The sequence below is a fragment of the Rhodnius prolixus genome, unplaced genomic scaffold (assembly GCF_049639745.1).
Source record: "Rhodnius prolixus isolate KJV_2025 unplaced genomic scaffold, Rpr scaffold_1, whole genome shotgun sequence".
In the NCBI taxonomy this organism is placed as follows: Eukaryota; Metazoa; Arthropoda; class Insecta; order Hemiptera; family Reduviidae; genus Rhodnius; species Rhodnius prolixus.
Genome location: NW_027411581.1, coordinates 1150631 through 1167694, shown reverse-complemented (window position 1 = coordinate 1167694; position 17064 = coordinate 1150631). Strand labels below are relative to the sequence as shown.

Here is a 17064-nt window from a genome sequence, read left to right as displayed (position 1 = left end):
TGAGTAGCCACTAACAGCCTCTTTTATATCTTTCTTACTTAGTACGGTCTCGCCGCCTACATGGTATTGATTGAATTGAAATATGAAAACAAAAAAGTACGAAAAAGTATGTTTTAGAAATTGGAGATTAACATATGTAGCCATGTAATCGAAAAATTCATATTGTGGAAAGTTCAAATTTGATATTTCATTTTGATGTCAATAGAGGATGTCACAATCAAATTTCAAATAAAATAGGGCGTCCGGAAGTACCACCTTACTCGAATCGATTGATTAGATTTATAAAGATATTTAAAAACAAATTTTATTTATGTTGATCTGTTTCTTGTTGTTTTGAAACATTTTTTTAGGGAAATTATAAATTGAAAAGGAAGTGGGTAGATTCTCTTTTGTCACTTTTCTGTAATGTACGGTTCCATCTCTTGTATATTCGTGTGCAAAGATGGCTGGCTCGTCTATGGATGTAATTTTTTGCTTTTATTTAAACTTAATCAACCAGAATAAAACCATTTATTGAAGAATTTGTTATTTTCTTAAACAAACGCTTTAAAGAAAGTTTTCTATTGTTGACAGCAAGGGGGAGAGAACTCACCAGGTCCGTTGCCGTTAGGTGTTGCCGTCATCGACAGTTCGGTAACACTGTTCGGCTGTGTGTTTCCAAGGACCAACAACAAACATCGTCTGCAGATCATCGAACATTTCTGCGAATGTATGAAATCGGCCAAGTCTTCCCGGGCGGATGCACTCTCCTTGAATGTGTTCGCTGCACTGTTGGCCGCGCTGAAAGGCCTAACGGACGGCCGGGCTGGACCCAGTGCTCCACCTTCTTTGCTGGGTATGGATGATGTCAAGAAAACAACTATACAGCTGATTGTGGTGAGTATAGATGTCAAGTAAGTTTATTTTGAAATAAATAAAAATGGATAAGTAATGAATCTTATTGCATCTTCATAGAATTCTTTGACGTCAACATCGCCAATGTTACGGTGCGCCGGAGCTGAATGTCTCGGACGGACCGCGCAGGTTATAGCCGATCCAAGAACCACGGCAGAATTAGCGCAAGCTAGTTTTGATAAACTGAAATCAGCTAGAGACGTGGCGTCAAGGACTGGCCACTCATTGGCGTTAGGCTGTCTACATCGATATGTTGGCGGCCTGGGCTCGGCGCAACATCTCAACACCAGCATCAGCATTCTGCTCGCCTTGGCTCACGACCATACTTCACCGCAAGTCCAGGTACTTATCTTGCTCTTAGACATATTTTCCTTTTATTATTTCATTTTTGGTATTTTCTTTTACAAATAATAAATAAAAATATTTTGTACTTACAGGTTTGGTCTTTGCACGCCCTTTACTTGATGGCTGATTCAGGAGGACCAATGTTCCGCGGATATGTGGAACCAACACTCTCTCTGGCATTGAAACTGTTACTCTCCGTGCCACATTCGCATGTGGACGTACACCAGTGTGTGGGCAAAGTACTTACCGCAATCATTACAACTATCGGACCAGAATTACAAGGTGATTAGCCGCACTGAATGTATAATTTTAAGATTTCTAATATTAGCGAGACATTTGTGGTTCTAATTACTAATGAACATTCGTCTGGATAAGATCATGCATTGTTGGGAAAAAGGCAGAGTGAAGGAAACAGGAACATTTATTGGATTCGAACGCATTCATACTTTCTCTTGCTGAGCAGCCTGTCAACTTAGCAACATTAAGTTGGTTCTCGTTTTGAGGTGTAAGACAGAGTATGTGGATTTAAAAAGTGGTTTATGTGAACTGCAATTTCTGTGCGAGTGACACAAACAATTCCTTTTTAGCGGAACTTGATGACGTATCTATTATTGACTGAATCTTTCACTTTAAACAAGTCCTATCAATTGCAGGCAATACCAGCACCGTGTGCATGGCGCGATCATCACTACTGTGCGCCTGTGCCATCATGCAAGATCATCAAGATCCTCTGGTGCAAGCCGAGGCTACATCCTGTCTACAACAGTTGCATCTATTTGCTCCAAGACATGTTAATCTTTCTTCGTTGGTGCCTAATTTATGTGTGAGTACTGACAATCAAGTTTTTGCTGCTGTGTTCTAATTATCGTCTGTTGCGCGCCAAGGACAAGTAGTATATGTTGTACTACTTATTGTATTACTGAACTTAAAAAAAAAACACTAAATATGTTTTCCTGATTAATTGGTATGTAACGGTTTAGATATTTTCCATCGCAGCTATCGTATCACTGTTTGAAAACAAAAACAAAGGAAAAAGAAATTTGGTGGAACAATGAAAAAATCAAATTGAATTCCCAGCAGTTAATTCAGTAAAGAAACTAATTCGAGTCTAAGTGACTTCAATGTTTCGTGTAGCTGATCTTACTGCAAATTAGATTAGGAATTAGCGCATTCTGACTCTTGCTTTTGTCAAAAAACATCTATGATATATGTGTGATTAGTGTTTCAATTTGCCGTAGATGACGCTCTCCAGTAATCATCTCCTTTTGAGGAAGGCGGCCGTGTCTTGTTTGAGGCAGCTGACCCAGCGAGAGGCCAAGGAAGTTTGTGAACATGCTTTAACGCTTGCCAATGATAACAGTAATATAGAAGGTAACGGTTTCTAAAATAATGGTGATTAATGATGTAACTTTAAGCCCCGGGTTTCAGCAGTGTAGCTAATTTGCAATAGAATATTATTTTCACTTCCGCTTGTTAAGAGTTTCCACAGGAAATTGTTATTTCGGGTTTACCTGGAAACAAAAACAAAAGTTTTTAGCGCAGGCTGTGAATGGAATATCTAAAACTAAGTGAAAAACTTAGTGGTAAAGTGGTTTACCGGATACTCAATTTCTTTGTTTTCTAGTCTCTTAAGATACGTAAAAGTAAACTTGCCGTTAGTTGTACTTTGATGCCATCAACGGACCCAGTAATGAGGTCTTGTTGAAAGAAGTCCTGAAGAATTGTAGTAAGAGAAAGAACCAAATTTGGTTTGTTGTTTTCAGATTTGGTTATCACTGAAACAGGTCTACCTGGAGTGCTGTTTTCAATGTTGGACACAGAAACTGATCAGTCACTCATCAAACATATACATGACACTCTAACCAGCATGCTCCAGGTGTTAGCAGCCAATAACCTCACTCAGTGGTTATCTCTGTGTAAAGCTGTGCTGACTGTGGCTCCAGGTACTGTTTATTTATTGACTTAGCCTCAGTTTTAAAGTTATGAAGGGTATTCTACAACTTCTTCTGTTTATCCTGCAGAAATCAATACTGGCGTGACGGCGGACAGTGGCAGTGGCGGAGAACCAGGAGAGCGAGAGCTGATATCCGACGACGAAGAAGGAGACGATGGTGATGAGTTCAAGACCGGAGAGGAGATGCGTCGCTCCGGATTGCAGCCAAGATGGCCGACGAGGGTTTTTGCGGCCGAGTCTTTGCGCAAGATCATTGCAGTCTGTCGTGCTGATACTTCTACACCGCATTTGGATCTGCAGTTGGCCAAAGTCTGTTTGTTTTCCTTTTCTACCTTCGGCCACATTTGCAAATTTTCCTGATATTCCAAGAAAGTTCAAGTTTTGGGCTTTCCTAGAGACCAAAAAATGCTCTTTAGATATTTGTTTCTGTGTGTGTGTGTGTCTGTCTGTGTATTCCACCACGAAACGGAAACCAAATTTTCAATTAAAATCTATCATCCAAAAATACCATTACAATGAGTCGTTCAATTCTGCAAAACGATTTCTTTAATCATTCAAGAAGGCTCTTGTAGTTCTATCATATTAAAACGTTTTTCAGAGCAATTCATTTTTTCAGTTGGCTTTGAAGTGTGTGTGAAGTAAGACGACTTTCTAATCTTAATGTTTAGATATGAAAGGAACTACATTTATGTAACTATTTTCAATGTAGGCAACAAAATATGTAGATTTTTGTATTCAGTTATTTGGTTGAATTCAAGGGTATGAATTAAAAGAATGGAATTCTTAATAAAAAAATTGTATTGGAACAAAAACCCAAAAACTTGTTCTCTCTGCGGGAGAGAGCCCGCAGTTAAGTAAAACTTCTATGAAGTACTCCTCTGTTCGTGTTATGTTCTTGATAGGCTTTGAGTTTTCATCCTTTTTGAGGATGCAAATCAAGATTTAGATTTGGAGTTCAATGATGCCGCAATAAAAAAAATTGTGCCTTAGAAATTTCTCAGTTATTCTCTTATCAAGTTAAAAATAGATTTTACTTATTCTTTTCAACTTTTTGGCCAAAAAAGTAACGTTTGACATGAAAATAATCAAGGAATCCACAGTGGCAAAACCTAATCTAATTGGCTTCCCTTCGAAGCCCACCTGAAAGAACCAAGGTATCCACATTAATAACAAAGTCAAGTGGTATTTTAATAAACTCTTGCAGGAACATATGAACAGTCGACCTAACCATGGCAAATCTGGAGGGGACTACCTGGTCATCCACTTGTCCGAACTAGTACGAATGGCATTCATGGCGGCCACCAGTGATTGCGATCAATTGCGACTAGAAGGTTTGGCCACTCTACATGAGATTATCGACGCTTTTGCTGCCGTACCTGAACCGGAATTTCCAGGACATCTATTACTAGAACAATATCAGGCACAGGTATGAATATTATGTGACTATAATTGTAAAAGATTACGAATATTTAATGACAAAGGGTCTAATTTCTTAGGTTGGAGCTGCTTTGAGGCCCGCATTTTCCCCGGAGACAGTGCCTCATGTGACCGCGGCCGCTTGTGAAGTGTGCTCTGCTTGGATCGGTAGTGGCGTTGCTAAAGATCTAAATGATCTGCGCAGAGTACAAGGACTATTAGTCTCCTCCTTGGCCAAGCTACATGGCACCCGACCTGCATTGTTATACAATGAGAGTTTACTCACCTTGGAAAGATTGGCTATTCTTAAAGCCTGGGCTGAGGTAAGTAGTTTACTCATCTAAATGTAATTCATCTTCTAATGTCCCAATCTATAGATTAGTAGTGCTTCTACTTCAGAGTATTGGCAAAATGGAGTTTTATCTCGTTATAACAAAATCTCTTCGTTAAAAGTGTCGACAAATGGAAATGATAAAGCTAAGGTGAAAAGAGGATATCCCAGAACTGGATGCGAAGGTATTCCTTGATGGAAAGGGCAATTCCTTCACATGCCCCCCCCCCGTTCAGTCCTGGCTCGCTTTTGAAAGACAGTTTTGCTGAAGGGTTTATTTTTTATCATTATAAAACAGAGTAGGTCTGGAGAGAGTTTCACTAATTGATTTATACTTGGTCATATCCAGGTATACATCGTGGCGATGGTAGGAAATAATAAGAAAATCAGAAATAACGTAAACAACAACATAATCAACAACAATAACATTGGCAATGACAATGAAAACGATAATGGCGAGCTGGTTGATGATGATTTTGGTGATTTTGAATCTGGTGGAGAGTCCTTGTTATCTCTGGTGCAGCCAGAACTGGTGCCGCTGTCGCAGGCGTGGCTGAACGCGCTTAAAGATCACGCACTTCTTTCGCTACCTCCAGGTAAATTTCCAACGTCTAGCTTCTTTACGAGTTCCACTTTTTTTTTGTGAGTGAATCAGTTACTATGATCTGTGTACAATGTGTTATAACTGTAATTGTAGAATTTGCCAGCCAACTACCTCACGACGGCGGAGCATTCTACACAACGGACACCATCGACAGTTGCAGGCCACACTATAGTGCATCCTGGCCACCACTACTTCACGCGGCTGCACTCTGGCTCAATGCTACCCAGTTTAAAGGAGAAGTCGCTAGTGACCGTTTTCATCTACTGTTCGGTTGGTCTCTATTCATATAATTACGGCTTTACCGAATAGACCTGACACCTCTAGAGGCGGAGCCCATTTGTAGACTAGCGATTAGTGCCTTTTAACTTCTGCTGGAGGTTACATTTGATTAGATTAGATACATCGTCTTAGATTATTTTCAATGGAAAAAATGTTACAATTTTAAACAGTACAATAATTCTTTGGCTCATGCTATATTCATTTAGTGACATTGATAAGTAGGATGTAATATTGTTTTGTAGTTAACGGTAAGGAGAAAATTTTAAACGAACATGGTAGATACCATGCTTAACTTAAATTCACAGTTCCAACAAGATTCTAAATTCGATCTGCTTCTAGAGGTGTCACCAGTATGTGGTAAAGTTATAACCACACATTGCTGGTCCCCAGGACAGATATCATGAAGGAATTCTTTCCCCCAGGTATATGCATGGAAGCTTTGTGCAGCCCTCGTATGGTTGAACCTCTGGAATCAGTTGTGACCTGTTTACAAGCACTCTTCACTCTGCTGGATTCTGAACTGCCAAGACAATTGCTAATGGAGGACAAATCACTTGGCATAGAGTTATGCAATGTACTGCACAGGTAAGTCTGTTATTCGTTTATTTTAATTCCTCCCTTCCATAGTCAAATTTATTAGAGGTCTAGCCTTTTGTATCATTAATATGGAATTCTTTACTTTTGCTACTGTACCAAGCTTAAGTTGGTACTGCGTTTTTTTGTGCAATCGATAAGTTTGAATAAAAGGTTTCACAAAAGTGTGTTATCAGCGATATTCTCCACAACTGCAGACCTAATTGTTTAGTGTGTGATGATAGCAATCCGTTTTATACGAGCATTTTTCGAGAAAAAGAAAACGCTAGGGTCAATAGATGTGATAACTGAAATCATGTTAACATACTTCCGATTTTTAAGATAAAAGTATTGCGTAGTTTATTGAAAGTATTTCAAAATTTGCGTTTTTACCGGAAATGATTTTCAGTTGAGCTTCTCTGAGAATAACAAGAGTTTTTTAAATATAATAATTGGTGTTTGTGTAGAAATTAAAATTTTCATATTTCTTTACATTAAATTTTATATGCAGTTCAACCACCAGAAGTGCAAGATTACTAAATAAATGATTTAGAGTTTCGCTACTTTACTTCTTGATTTCCATTCAAGTTTGTGCGTGCTGTACACGTTTGTAAAGAAAACATTTTCTAGTATTCATTTTACAGGAGTTCTGATACTAGGGTTTGGCAATAGTATTATAGTATTTTTGTAGAGTTATTTTAATTTGTAGTAAAATTAAATGATGCTGACGCCGATTTTTCACATCTATATGACTAAGAACTATGTGATTTGTTTTTTTAGATTGCTGTTGACAAGAGAGAGTCTGGACGTGCAAATGCTTGTGATGGATGTGTTGAATCAAGTGATCAAAGCAGGTCGGGAAGATCTGGAAAATGCTAGAAAGAAAAAACTGAGAGGTAATTAATTATTGGAAAATAGATTTATTTACAAAATAAAACTTTTTTACGTGGCAATATTTCAAGCATCCTATTATGTTCAGAACTAGCACCAGCCAATCAAGAACCATCATCCATACCGGAAGTGGTGGAAAATCTGGGCGAAGGAGACGCAGATGGCATACTAGAACCAGGAAAATCTTTAGTCTTTGCAGTGCTGGAAGTTTGTCTATGTGTGCTGGTCAGACAGATACCCTCGTTGAATCCAACTTCCGTCAACAGTGCTACAGCCAGCGGTACTAACGGAAGTCTTATCTGTGGCGGCACCTTCAAACAGAAGAAGGGTCATTCGCCGCATGCGCCGTTAGTAAACAGAGCTCTAGACACGATGGGACAGCTGCCTAAGTTATGTTCTCCTCAAGGTAAGTTCATTTCTGCGCGTACTGTAAGAGAATTTAGACCAGAAGTATGTGGTACTTAGAATTCGGTGTGTAAGAAATTTTAAAGTGTATTTCTTGAATGTCTGTTTTGTGACAACAAAAAGACCAACAAATTAAAAATCAAGGAAGCATAAGCCAAGAATTTAATAAGTTAAAGTATTGGCTATGAAGAAAAGAAGATTTTCAATCTCAATTGTAGAGTGGGAAGTATTATATTACTAATGGTATTTATTTAATGGTTACCTGGAAGAGGTGGTAACTATTTTTGAAACCTATCGACTACGACTTTCATGAAGACCAAACTAAGTTGGAACTCTGGAAGCTCGGATTAAGTTGGATGGCCAGACTAGTTCAAGAGAGCCATTAAGACAGAGGGCTATCCGATTCGTAAATCAGTTGCAAAAGAGGAAAGCGTATGGGGTGTACTTTAATTAAAAATAATTGTTGCGAAACTTGAAATATTTTGTCATCCGTTGATAGACTTATTTAATTTACATTTGGCTAATCGGTTGGTGGTTGCAATTGAAGGTGCAGTGTCCATACTACCTACAGTGCTGTACCTGACCACAGGCGTGTTGGAAGAAGTTGGAGGTCGCCAGAGCACTAGCAGTGCTGTCAGCGAATTGAGCGGAGTGCTGCACTGTTTGAGAGCTGTCGCTTCGCATTCATACTCCACACATGAGATCACTTCGCAACAATGGCGCACCCTATTGCAAAGTGCTCTGGCCAAAATCATTGATTTGGCCAAAACAGGTTGGTCTTAGTTTCTTCTTCTTCTAATAATAATAATAATAATAACAACAATAGCAAAGTTTAATGATCAATACTAATGTTGGGAAATGCTCTTCAATTTTCCTGCACACGTAGGAAAACATTTAGTTTCCTGTTGTCTGAGTTCTGCTCTTTCCAAGGATCACTTCTAGGGTTTGTTCCAAGGCAAGCAGTTGATTTGAAATGATCAATTTTTTTATAAATCTATCGAAGTATCTGTAAAAACTAGTAGAAAGAGATGAATATCCATTGAAGATCAAATCTGACACCATATTTAGGACTGTATAAATGTATATACATATGTGGAATCATGAAATCAAGTTATTGGTTGAATTTGTTAAATCTAGGCACTGATGATGCTGGCGACGACAGTAGACTTGATGAAGTTACTATGATGATGGCAATAGCTGTGTTCGTACTGCATGCTCCTGCGGAAGTTGTACTAGCGCCGAACTTGCAATATCCTTGCATAAATCACTTTAGAAGATGTATACAGGCGGATGATATTCAGGTAAGTTATTCTTAGGGTTGCTCTTATGCCAGTAATGTCGATCGAAAACAGTTACTGGTTTCTTTTTTTTTTAAACTCCGTATTGTGACTCCTCTTGTTAACGCCAAATGCTTATTTCAAGAAATAAACTACACCAAGCCTTGTCTGTAATAATTGCAATAAGGATGCTTGCTGACAGAGAGTTTATCGCTTTGCAGACAAGATTGAAGTGCGTACAGACTCTGAGGACCATATTCGGCCATACAGACATGTCCGTGTGTACAGGCTACATCCACTCGCTGGGACCCAGACTGCTGGACTTGCTGCACAGCCGACCGGCCAAACAACCCTCTTCTCAGACCGAACTGTCCCTCACTCTGGAATGCATCGCTGCGGCCGAGGTTCTGGTGCGACAGGCCGGCTCCACACATAGTCAGTATTAGTCTTTAGCCAGTTTAGTATTTATTTTCAAATGTGTAGCTTGCCTGCCGAGATAACTAGGTGATTTCCAATCAAAGCTTATTTAAAATAGTTCTAATTCGTTAGCAATAACACAGTCGATTCATACCAGCAGCACTCTCAACACCTAACTAAAAAATAACTATTAACATGATTCAACTTGAAATTTAAATTTTTAATGTTAACTTCATAACTTGAACATTCTTCAGATTTCATTCAGAAGTCAATAGTTTTGCTGAAAAGTTGATGTTTTCTAAGGTAGAGCTCAATCCAGTGACATCCCGAGCAGCACTGGGTAACAACTCTATTAGTTCTAGAACATGATCAAATTTGATCGTTAGTTTATACGCAAAAATTGTGACTATTTCACTTTCAAATCAATGAAATTGAAAAAGGTTGATTATTTACAAGGACTTCAAGAGATCATGTAGAATAAGTTGAGGCAGCTTAAATAGAATTTGTAAGAGTCGATCAACAGTAAAAAGCACCAATCTTCTTTAAATGCTCTTATTTGAAGCAAACCTAAACATATAACAGCACTGATCCTGGAGCATTACTCTCCAGTTTGAATTCCAGCATGGATCATTGACTACCTCAGTAAATAATTGATTTAGTAACACCTGTAGGAACTGAAAACACATTTATTTTAATTTGATTAATAAATTTATAAAAAAGATTGATGATTTAGTAAGTGTGTAGTTGATTTGGACACATAGATCTGGAAATAAATGGAATAGCACACTACGGCACCGCTCTTTAATGGATTTCTTTAATTGACTATATTTATTTGTTTCTTACTATTGGCCACATTTATAAATCCTCTTTAGTCTAGAAAGGACAAATGTGGCTCTTTTCCAGAGAGTGTTGGACCCCATAGTTAAAGATGTGTCACAGATGGTGGCTGAATGCCGAAAGCTGCATTCAGCTTCCACGAAGATCATTATTTAAAACATTTCTCAAGCATTATATTCGAAAAGGCTTTAACTTAAGAAGTGAAATTGGCACGATCATCAACAGAAAGGAGGGTTTTTGTCTTGAGTTTAAGATGCCTAATTTATTGTGCTGGTTTACCAGGAAAGAGTTTTTACCTCAACTACCTTTTTGATTTGAACACTCGGTTGGGGAAACAATGGCGGGCTTGTCATTTCCGCAGTTTACTTACATGAACTCGAGTAAAAGATGATATATAAGGGGACTTGGATGACAATAATTATGAAGTTTATTAATGCGTTAAGCCACCTTGATTTAAGCGTGACTTAAGCCGCCTAACATGGCGGCTCATGCTTCCAATGAGGAGATCGATCCCTTAAAGTACCACCTTGATGAAGGCGCAACTCCTTTAAGTTGTTTGCTTATTGCGAGAAACATCGCCTATCAACAATTTCCTGAGAATTAGGTTTAAATCATACTCTATTGGTAAAACTTTGCTGACCTAGTAAATCATTAATTTAATTAAAACATTAAAAGTCTTAATATCTTGTAGATCTACCGATGAACAATGAATCTACCTAGACATGGGCCACCATTTGCCTCAAATCTCTTGGACGAAATCTCTCCCTTAGAAGTTCTTTGTTGGAGATGGGTCGAAAATGTGGTCGAGGTCGCCAATGTTGGAAAATATCGCTGGTTTTATCCGTCGTAGACTCGAATTTTTTTTTCTGTTTTGGCCCAGTTTCGGATTTTCATCTACTGTCAGAGGTAGTGGTAACAAATATACTTATTATGAATGTACTTTGTTGAAGTCAACAACGTTTCTCTGTACTAAACTTCTGAATAAGCTTCTAATGATGTTTGAATATCCGAAAACGGTTTGATACAGTAAAAACATGCTTGCTAAGAGGATAAAACAACGATACAGAAGAATAGCATTCACCATCTCTTAAGAAAATAAGCTTAACACGTAACGGAACTTCAAAGCTCAATTTTCTCACAGTAAATTGCTAGCCAAAGACCAACTACTTATTTAATAATACCTTCACAAAAATTAAGTAACCTTTTTCTTGTAATTGTTAAATTCCAAATTAATACCTCTACTCAGGTTATAGGTTAAGTTTAAAAAAATAAACTTGAAAGTGAAAGTTTTAAGCCCCTACCTTCTGCTTGGTGCATTTTTTCGGCACATCGATATTCATATTACTTTCTAATGGTAAATTAGTAGGGGTGATTATCGAAGAAAGGTTGACATTTAAATTACAAAAGGCCGCTTCCTATAATTATAAGTAAATCACATTCAACAATATTGAAGAGAGCAGGATAAATAGATTGATCCTAGAGAAATTGAACTAGTGAAAAAATAAAATATACAATACAAGTTACTGCTGTAAGTTTCGGGTCATTGAACATACAAAACATTAAGAAGTTATTTATTGATCAGTTTAAATTCAATGTTTGAATGTTTTGGCATCCAAAAAAAGGACAATCTGTGAAATATATACACACAAACTTAAAACATCGACTTAATGATGATTTGTAGTACAATATAACCTAATTCTCCACTTTGGATCTAATTATTTTTTCACTAGTTCTGGATATATGTTCTTTGTCTAAGAAGACTTGAAAGGATTTTATTTATTTTTGTTAATTTCACTCTTTATTTTTTTTGAAAACTTATTTTTGTTTAAATCTTCGGCTCGCTCACTTTTAGGAGAATTACTACAAGGCAAGTAGACCAGACTTTTTATTTAATTGTTTCATAACTCCATTTTTCGAATTATGTTGTTTTTATCTTTAGTTCTTTTTATTTATTTATATCTTGTACCTTTTTTTATATGTTTTGAAAGTATGCAAATGAAAAGAAAATGCGTACCCAGCTGCTAATTCGTTGCTAAGTAGCTACTCGTACTGTCAGCTTAACGACTGTTTGCATTCACTTTGGCTTAACTTAAATAGTGTTATCTGAATATCTATACAGAATTTAAAAGCTTAAACCCGTAGCTTGCGGGGCATTTTTTTCAACTAAGAAGTTCGCATGAAGGCACTTATTACAACTATTTGCACAAATATTTGCATGGGTGAACACTTTATTCTATCACAATCACAATGTATAGGAAATTTTTAGCGAACGTCACGCAGTAATTATTGATGTATTGTTATGATATTCAATGTTATTAATAAAGCTTACATAAAGATCTGCACTACTAGATGATTCGTTCCGAGCTAATTAGATGATTCGTTTGCGGCTAATCAGAGGATTTTAGCGGCTAATTAGATGATTCGTTCTCAGCTAAATAGGAATTATAAACCTTAAGACAGTATGTTACCTATCTTTAGCACTAAACTCTGTCTGCTTATAAGCTCTTCAGGTTATGAACTTGATATTCCATAAACACAGAAACATCTGTTCAGTTTCTTGTACGCTTTAGGATTTACTTAGATGTCGCTGTTTTTTTCTTTGCACTTTTCAGCCACAAATTGCATGTTTACCATTATTTTATCCATAGCAAGTCAACAAACCTTCAAAGCCTTACAGAAGGAGTTTTCATGAGAAAGAAATGGTTCAGGATTCTGGAGTCAGAGTACGGTAGAAACATGTACACAGTATTTTCCCGCAAGGATGTTTATGACTGATGGATGTGTGTATTTCTTGTGTCCCTTAAACTAATCTGGATCTGTCACCAACAGATGGGCTGGACCCGTCAAGAAATTTGAAGCAAACTTCAAGTTTAATCCCCCTGAAGGGGTTCCCACCGGAGATCCCAGGTTCGAATTCAGTTGTAAATCCTTAAATTTGACTGTAACTCGTATTATTTTGCATCTCAATCAAGCGTAAAAAGTACTTGTTAAACTAATGCTCGTTATTTTAGAGCGGATTAACCTAAAACTTTCAATCTAGACTAAACACTTTTATCCAGAAAGCCTTTTAATCATACTTTGATTTAATAAGTTCAAGATTGAAGATATTCCCAAATTTTTAGGACTTATTCGACTCCTGGGGAATGAACGTCAATAAATCACCCTATTTCGCCCAGACAAATACCTTGCGCCCACCTTCCTTATCTTCTTACATACCAAGAGGTTTTTTCCCCCAAAAACAGAAACAACCCAGTGGGCTTTCAATTGGTTAAAAGTCCAGCTCAGTTTTTTGTCTCAACTATTTCCGCATATGAGGGAGTTCCTCTTTCTCTAATTTCTCAAAAAGATTTATCGAACAGTTTTTATAACCATTTCCTAAATTGTGTCCAGGAATCCAGATGCTGAAGATGTTGGTGCCTGAGCTGGTTGACTGCCTGTTGGAAGGACCAGCGCTGAAGGAGGCCAATAAGTACTGCAAGGCTCTACACGAGCAGAGTCTCAACTGGCTCATGAAGATCGGCCCCCAGTATCCTCAGGTAATTCTGATTAGCATGAAACTTTTTTTTTTATTTCAGCTACAAACTTCATGTTTAGTGATTTAGCTGAAGATTGTGCTGTCCGTGCGATTCTATGCTAACTAGAGTGCATCCAAATTTTTGGATTATCATCGGAATTTTGAGGTCCTCTTTGAGTTCGAAAAAGTGGTATTTAGAAATTGGCTTTGTGTGTACGAGTGAGTGTAAGAAAACACAATGAGACTTCACATACAATCAAGACAAGATATCGAAAATCACATCTTTTGATGTAAAAATAATACAATATTTCTTTTAACTTTTGATTATGCTGCAGGAATTCAAATCGATAATGAGTTCCTCAAGTGATATGCGCTGCCGATTGGAAACGGCAATTCGCCAAAGCCAGGAGCAAAAGAACCAACAGAAGACTGGAAGCACTAGCAGTGGCGGATCTGGTGCAGGTCATGCCAAACCTTCCAACCAGAACCTCTCCAGACCACTTCAACAACAGCCCACCATCAAGCTCAAAACGGATTTCACTAATTTCACCTGTTAGAAAACTAGGTGAGGACACCAACTCTGTGTACGCACATCTGTACATTGATTTTTTTTTTTTTTTTGTTGACGCGTCAGGTTATTACTATAGTCTCTGATCAGTTTGTACTTTATCTTCTGTACGCCCTTCCATTTTATTCAGTTTTTGTTTTTAAACAGAAGACCTTTTTTTTTTTGATAGCGGTTAGTTTCTTATATTTAAAAGAAATAGGAAGCGAACAAAAAGCAATACATCTTTTAAAATGTAACTCACCATATTTTGAGCGAAACAACGCAAATAAACAAAACGAAACAGAAGCATGTTTTCATTATCAATCAACTAATTTTTATTAAGTTAATAATTGTATTAAGATTTAGTGAATGTTAAATACATTATATTATGTAACCTCTGATAGACTGAACTTCGTCTTTCTTCAAATAATACATAAATAGCGTAGAAAACAAAATATTTTAATTTAATTATTATAAACAAAAAAACTATATGTAAATTTAATAGAAGTAAATGAAAACCATTTAAATTTTAGTAAAAAATAAAATAAGTGTTTTAAAAATAAAGTAATTTGTTTAAATATTGTATAATAGTTTAAAAAAAAAACGAGTTTTTAGTAAAAAGAAAAACAAATTAAAAATTATTTTTCGCAGTGTAAATAGGGCCCATTGTTTGTGATGTGCGAGAAAGAAAGATTTTGATCAAATTATTTGTAGTTATAATAAAAACAGTAGTATTGTAGATGGTAAGAATTATTTGTATATTTCCCAACTAAACGAGGTGAAAAGAAAAACTTCTACAATTTATTATTTAAAAAAATTACAGAACTTGTAGATACAGAAGTTTCTATGTGTAAAATTAAAATTTAATATATAGCGTTCAGCTGATTTTATTAAAATTAAAGATATTTATTTATTAACTTTTAAAAATGAAGTTAATATTGGAGGATTGTATTAATTTGAAAGAAAAGTTTCTGAGCAAACTGCTTGATTACGTCGCTCATTCAACAATCTGCTTGAAGACAATAGTTGATTACAACCACAAAGAAGTTGCAATTGAAATCTTTCAAAAATTTAGACCGTTCTTTCATTTTTAGGCGAAAAAAAATTAAGAAAAAGAAAATTTTGCTTAAAATTAAATTAACTGTCGTCCGGGGAATCGCAAGTTCTGCCATTCTCAGATTTTCCGGTTTAGAGATATTCCTATTGGCGCACAAGCCAAACCACGTGCTTTTTTTTTCGGGTTCTAGGGTCTCGAAAACAAATCTTTCCGTTGAAAACCCTAAATTCGAAAACTAGACACGATTAAAGCACTGCGTGTTAGAGGAGGATGTAATTTTTGTATGTCCTGATCTGCGTTCGAGTCCCTAACTCCTTTTTAGGTTCTTTATGGCATCACTGCCAGCACTATTAGAAGCGACCTGAATTTTCTGTTTGGCCGGAAATTTGAACCATTTTTTTTTTTGCATTCTCTTACCATTTACTCAGAAAAAAGCTTTCGTTTGAAGCTCTTGCTAAGAAAATTGGTTTTAATGAATGGTTTTTCACGAAAACGTCTGCGATTCTCTTGAAACATAATTCATTCCCTTGAATTGTCATTTCATTGTAAGATGCTACCTCACTTCCTGTAAAGGAATTAAATACCTAAGCGGAATTCCAAATTTTAAGTACAGTCGGTGCCGAAAGTGCCACTTACAGTTTTTCTACAACCAAAGGTTTTCTTATCACTGCTGGAATCACTTTTCCAGCAAAACTGTATTTAAGTGGCGTTCTTAGGGGGACCGGAAACTCTTGTGAGAAGTATCGTTTCACTATAATGGACGAATCTAACTACTGTTTAATATTTACGAATGTGAAATGTAAATGAAATTCGGGGTTTGGAGAATTTCAGACCACCAGAAGTACGACTCTATATGAGACGTCTTGTTTTTACTTCTCTGTAGTTCGTAGCCAAAGGGTTTAGTTTTAATCGTTGGACCTTTCTCTTTGGTTGAGACCTTTTTCACAGGAAATGTTGATTTTAGTGGAGTTCTATTGACGTCAAGCTGACTTCAACTGCTGTAGTGAATATATTCATTTATAGCCAACTTTCTTTAAAAGTAAAAAAACTAAGTTTTCAGAAAATTTAAATCTTAATGCAGTAAAAGAGGTTGACACCTGATTCTTTTGTTTATAACGAGCAAAATGAGGGATAATTTTGGCTAGAATTCTCAAATTGTAACCAGCTTCGGTTAGGGTTTGGTGTAATAAAAACATCGGAGCTTCAAATTAATGGCACCCTGAAACTAGCTTGATTAGTTTCTCAGTAATTCGGTTGTATTTGTAACACCTGTATTAATAACTAATTAAGTAGTGCAATGTAAACGAAAAGGTGAAAGAATTTTTTTACGCACAGTTAATTCTAGTAAAATTTACAGTGTTCCATGTTTTGGGGGACGTAATGTAGAGTGGCAACAGCTGGCAGTCCTACCAATAGACAGTTGTGTTCAATTCGAAATTGGTTTGTAACCTGAATGTTTATATATTTATTTTGAATCCTTACTTCCATTGTTTAATTTTATTCTTGAGTTTTTAAATAAATAATAATTATGAAAAAGCTTAGATTTATTTAAATAATGAATGTAATCCCTTCCTATATTTTTGTACAGGTGTGTATACTTCTGTGTAATAAGACAACCACAACTTAACCTTTTATCCAATTATCTCGATCGAGATACCCTGGAAGAGCAACCTCTGAGCTTGCCCAATTGAGTTCTAGTTCTACATTCTCTCCCTAAATAAGA

General features: G+C 36.6%; 1 protein-coding gene and 1 long non-coding RNA gene across 7 annotated transcripts in view; one reads left to right on the top strand and one right to left on the bottom strand.

The window, feature by feature from the left end:
• The window catches only part of LOC141452237 (HEAT repeat-containing protein 5B), a 58866-nt gene extending 41989 nt beyond the window's left edge, over positions 1 to 16877 (top strand). For 3 of the 5 annotated variants that reach the window (XM_074124179.1, XM_074124174.1, XM_074124165.1), the window contains 20 exons: positions 574 to 876; positions 955 to 1236; positions 1332 to 1521; positions 1893 to 2062; positions 2478 to 2610; positions 3003 to 3182; positions 3261 to 3502; positions 4398 to 4619; positions 4690 to 4932; positions 5290 to 5536; positions 5638 to 5814; positions 6246 to 6408; positions 7177 to 7292; positions 7376 to 7693; positions 8240 to 8464; positions 8830 to 8993; positions 9191 to 9404; positions 12076 to 12090; positions 13614 to 13759; positions 14073 to 16877. In XM_074124179.1, coding sequence (XP_073980280.1) covers positions 574 to 876; positions 955 to 1236; positions 1332 to 1521; positions 1893 to 2062; positions 2478 to 2610; positions 3003 to 3182; positions 3261 to 3502; positions 4398 to 4619; positions 4690 to 4932; positions 5290 to 5536; positions 5638 to 5814; positions 6246 to 6408; positions 7177 to 7292; positions 7376 to 7693; positions 8240 to 8464; positions 8830 to 8993; positions 9191 to 9404; positions 12076 to 12090; positions 13614 to 13759; positions 14073 to 14294 — 3972 coding nt within the window. In that variant the 3' untranslated portion in view covers positions 14295 to 16877. The remainder of the gene's footprint in view (positions 1 to 573; positions 877 to 954; positions 1237 to 1331; positions 1522 to 1892; positions 2063 to 2477; positions 2611 to 3002; positions 3183 to 3260; positions 3503 to 4397; positions 4620 to 4689; positions 4933 to 5289; positions 5537 to 5637; positions 5815 to 6245; positions 6409 to 7176; positions 7293 to 7375; positions 7694 to 8239; positions 8465 to 8829; positions 8994 to 9190; positions 9405 to 12075; positions 12091 to 13613; positions 13760 to 14072) is intronic. The other 2 variants (XM_074124180.1, XM_074124168.1) reach the window with 1 other exon arrangement.
• Positions 7297 to 12594, bottom strand: LOC141452575 (uncharacterized). Of its 2 annotated transcripts, XR_012457469.1 has the most exons (4): positions 12238 to 12594; positions 11525 to 11638; positions 9840 to 10060; positions 7297 to 9744 (listed from the first exon to the last, which is right to left on the bottom strand). It is a non-coding gene; the product is annotated as an uncharacterized lncRNA (long non-coding RNA). The 2 variants fall into 2 exon arrangements; XR_012457467.1 differs by having other exon boundaries at positions 11525 to 12594.
• Positions 16878 to 17064: the final 187 nt, after the last annotated feature.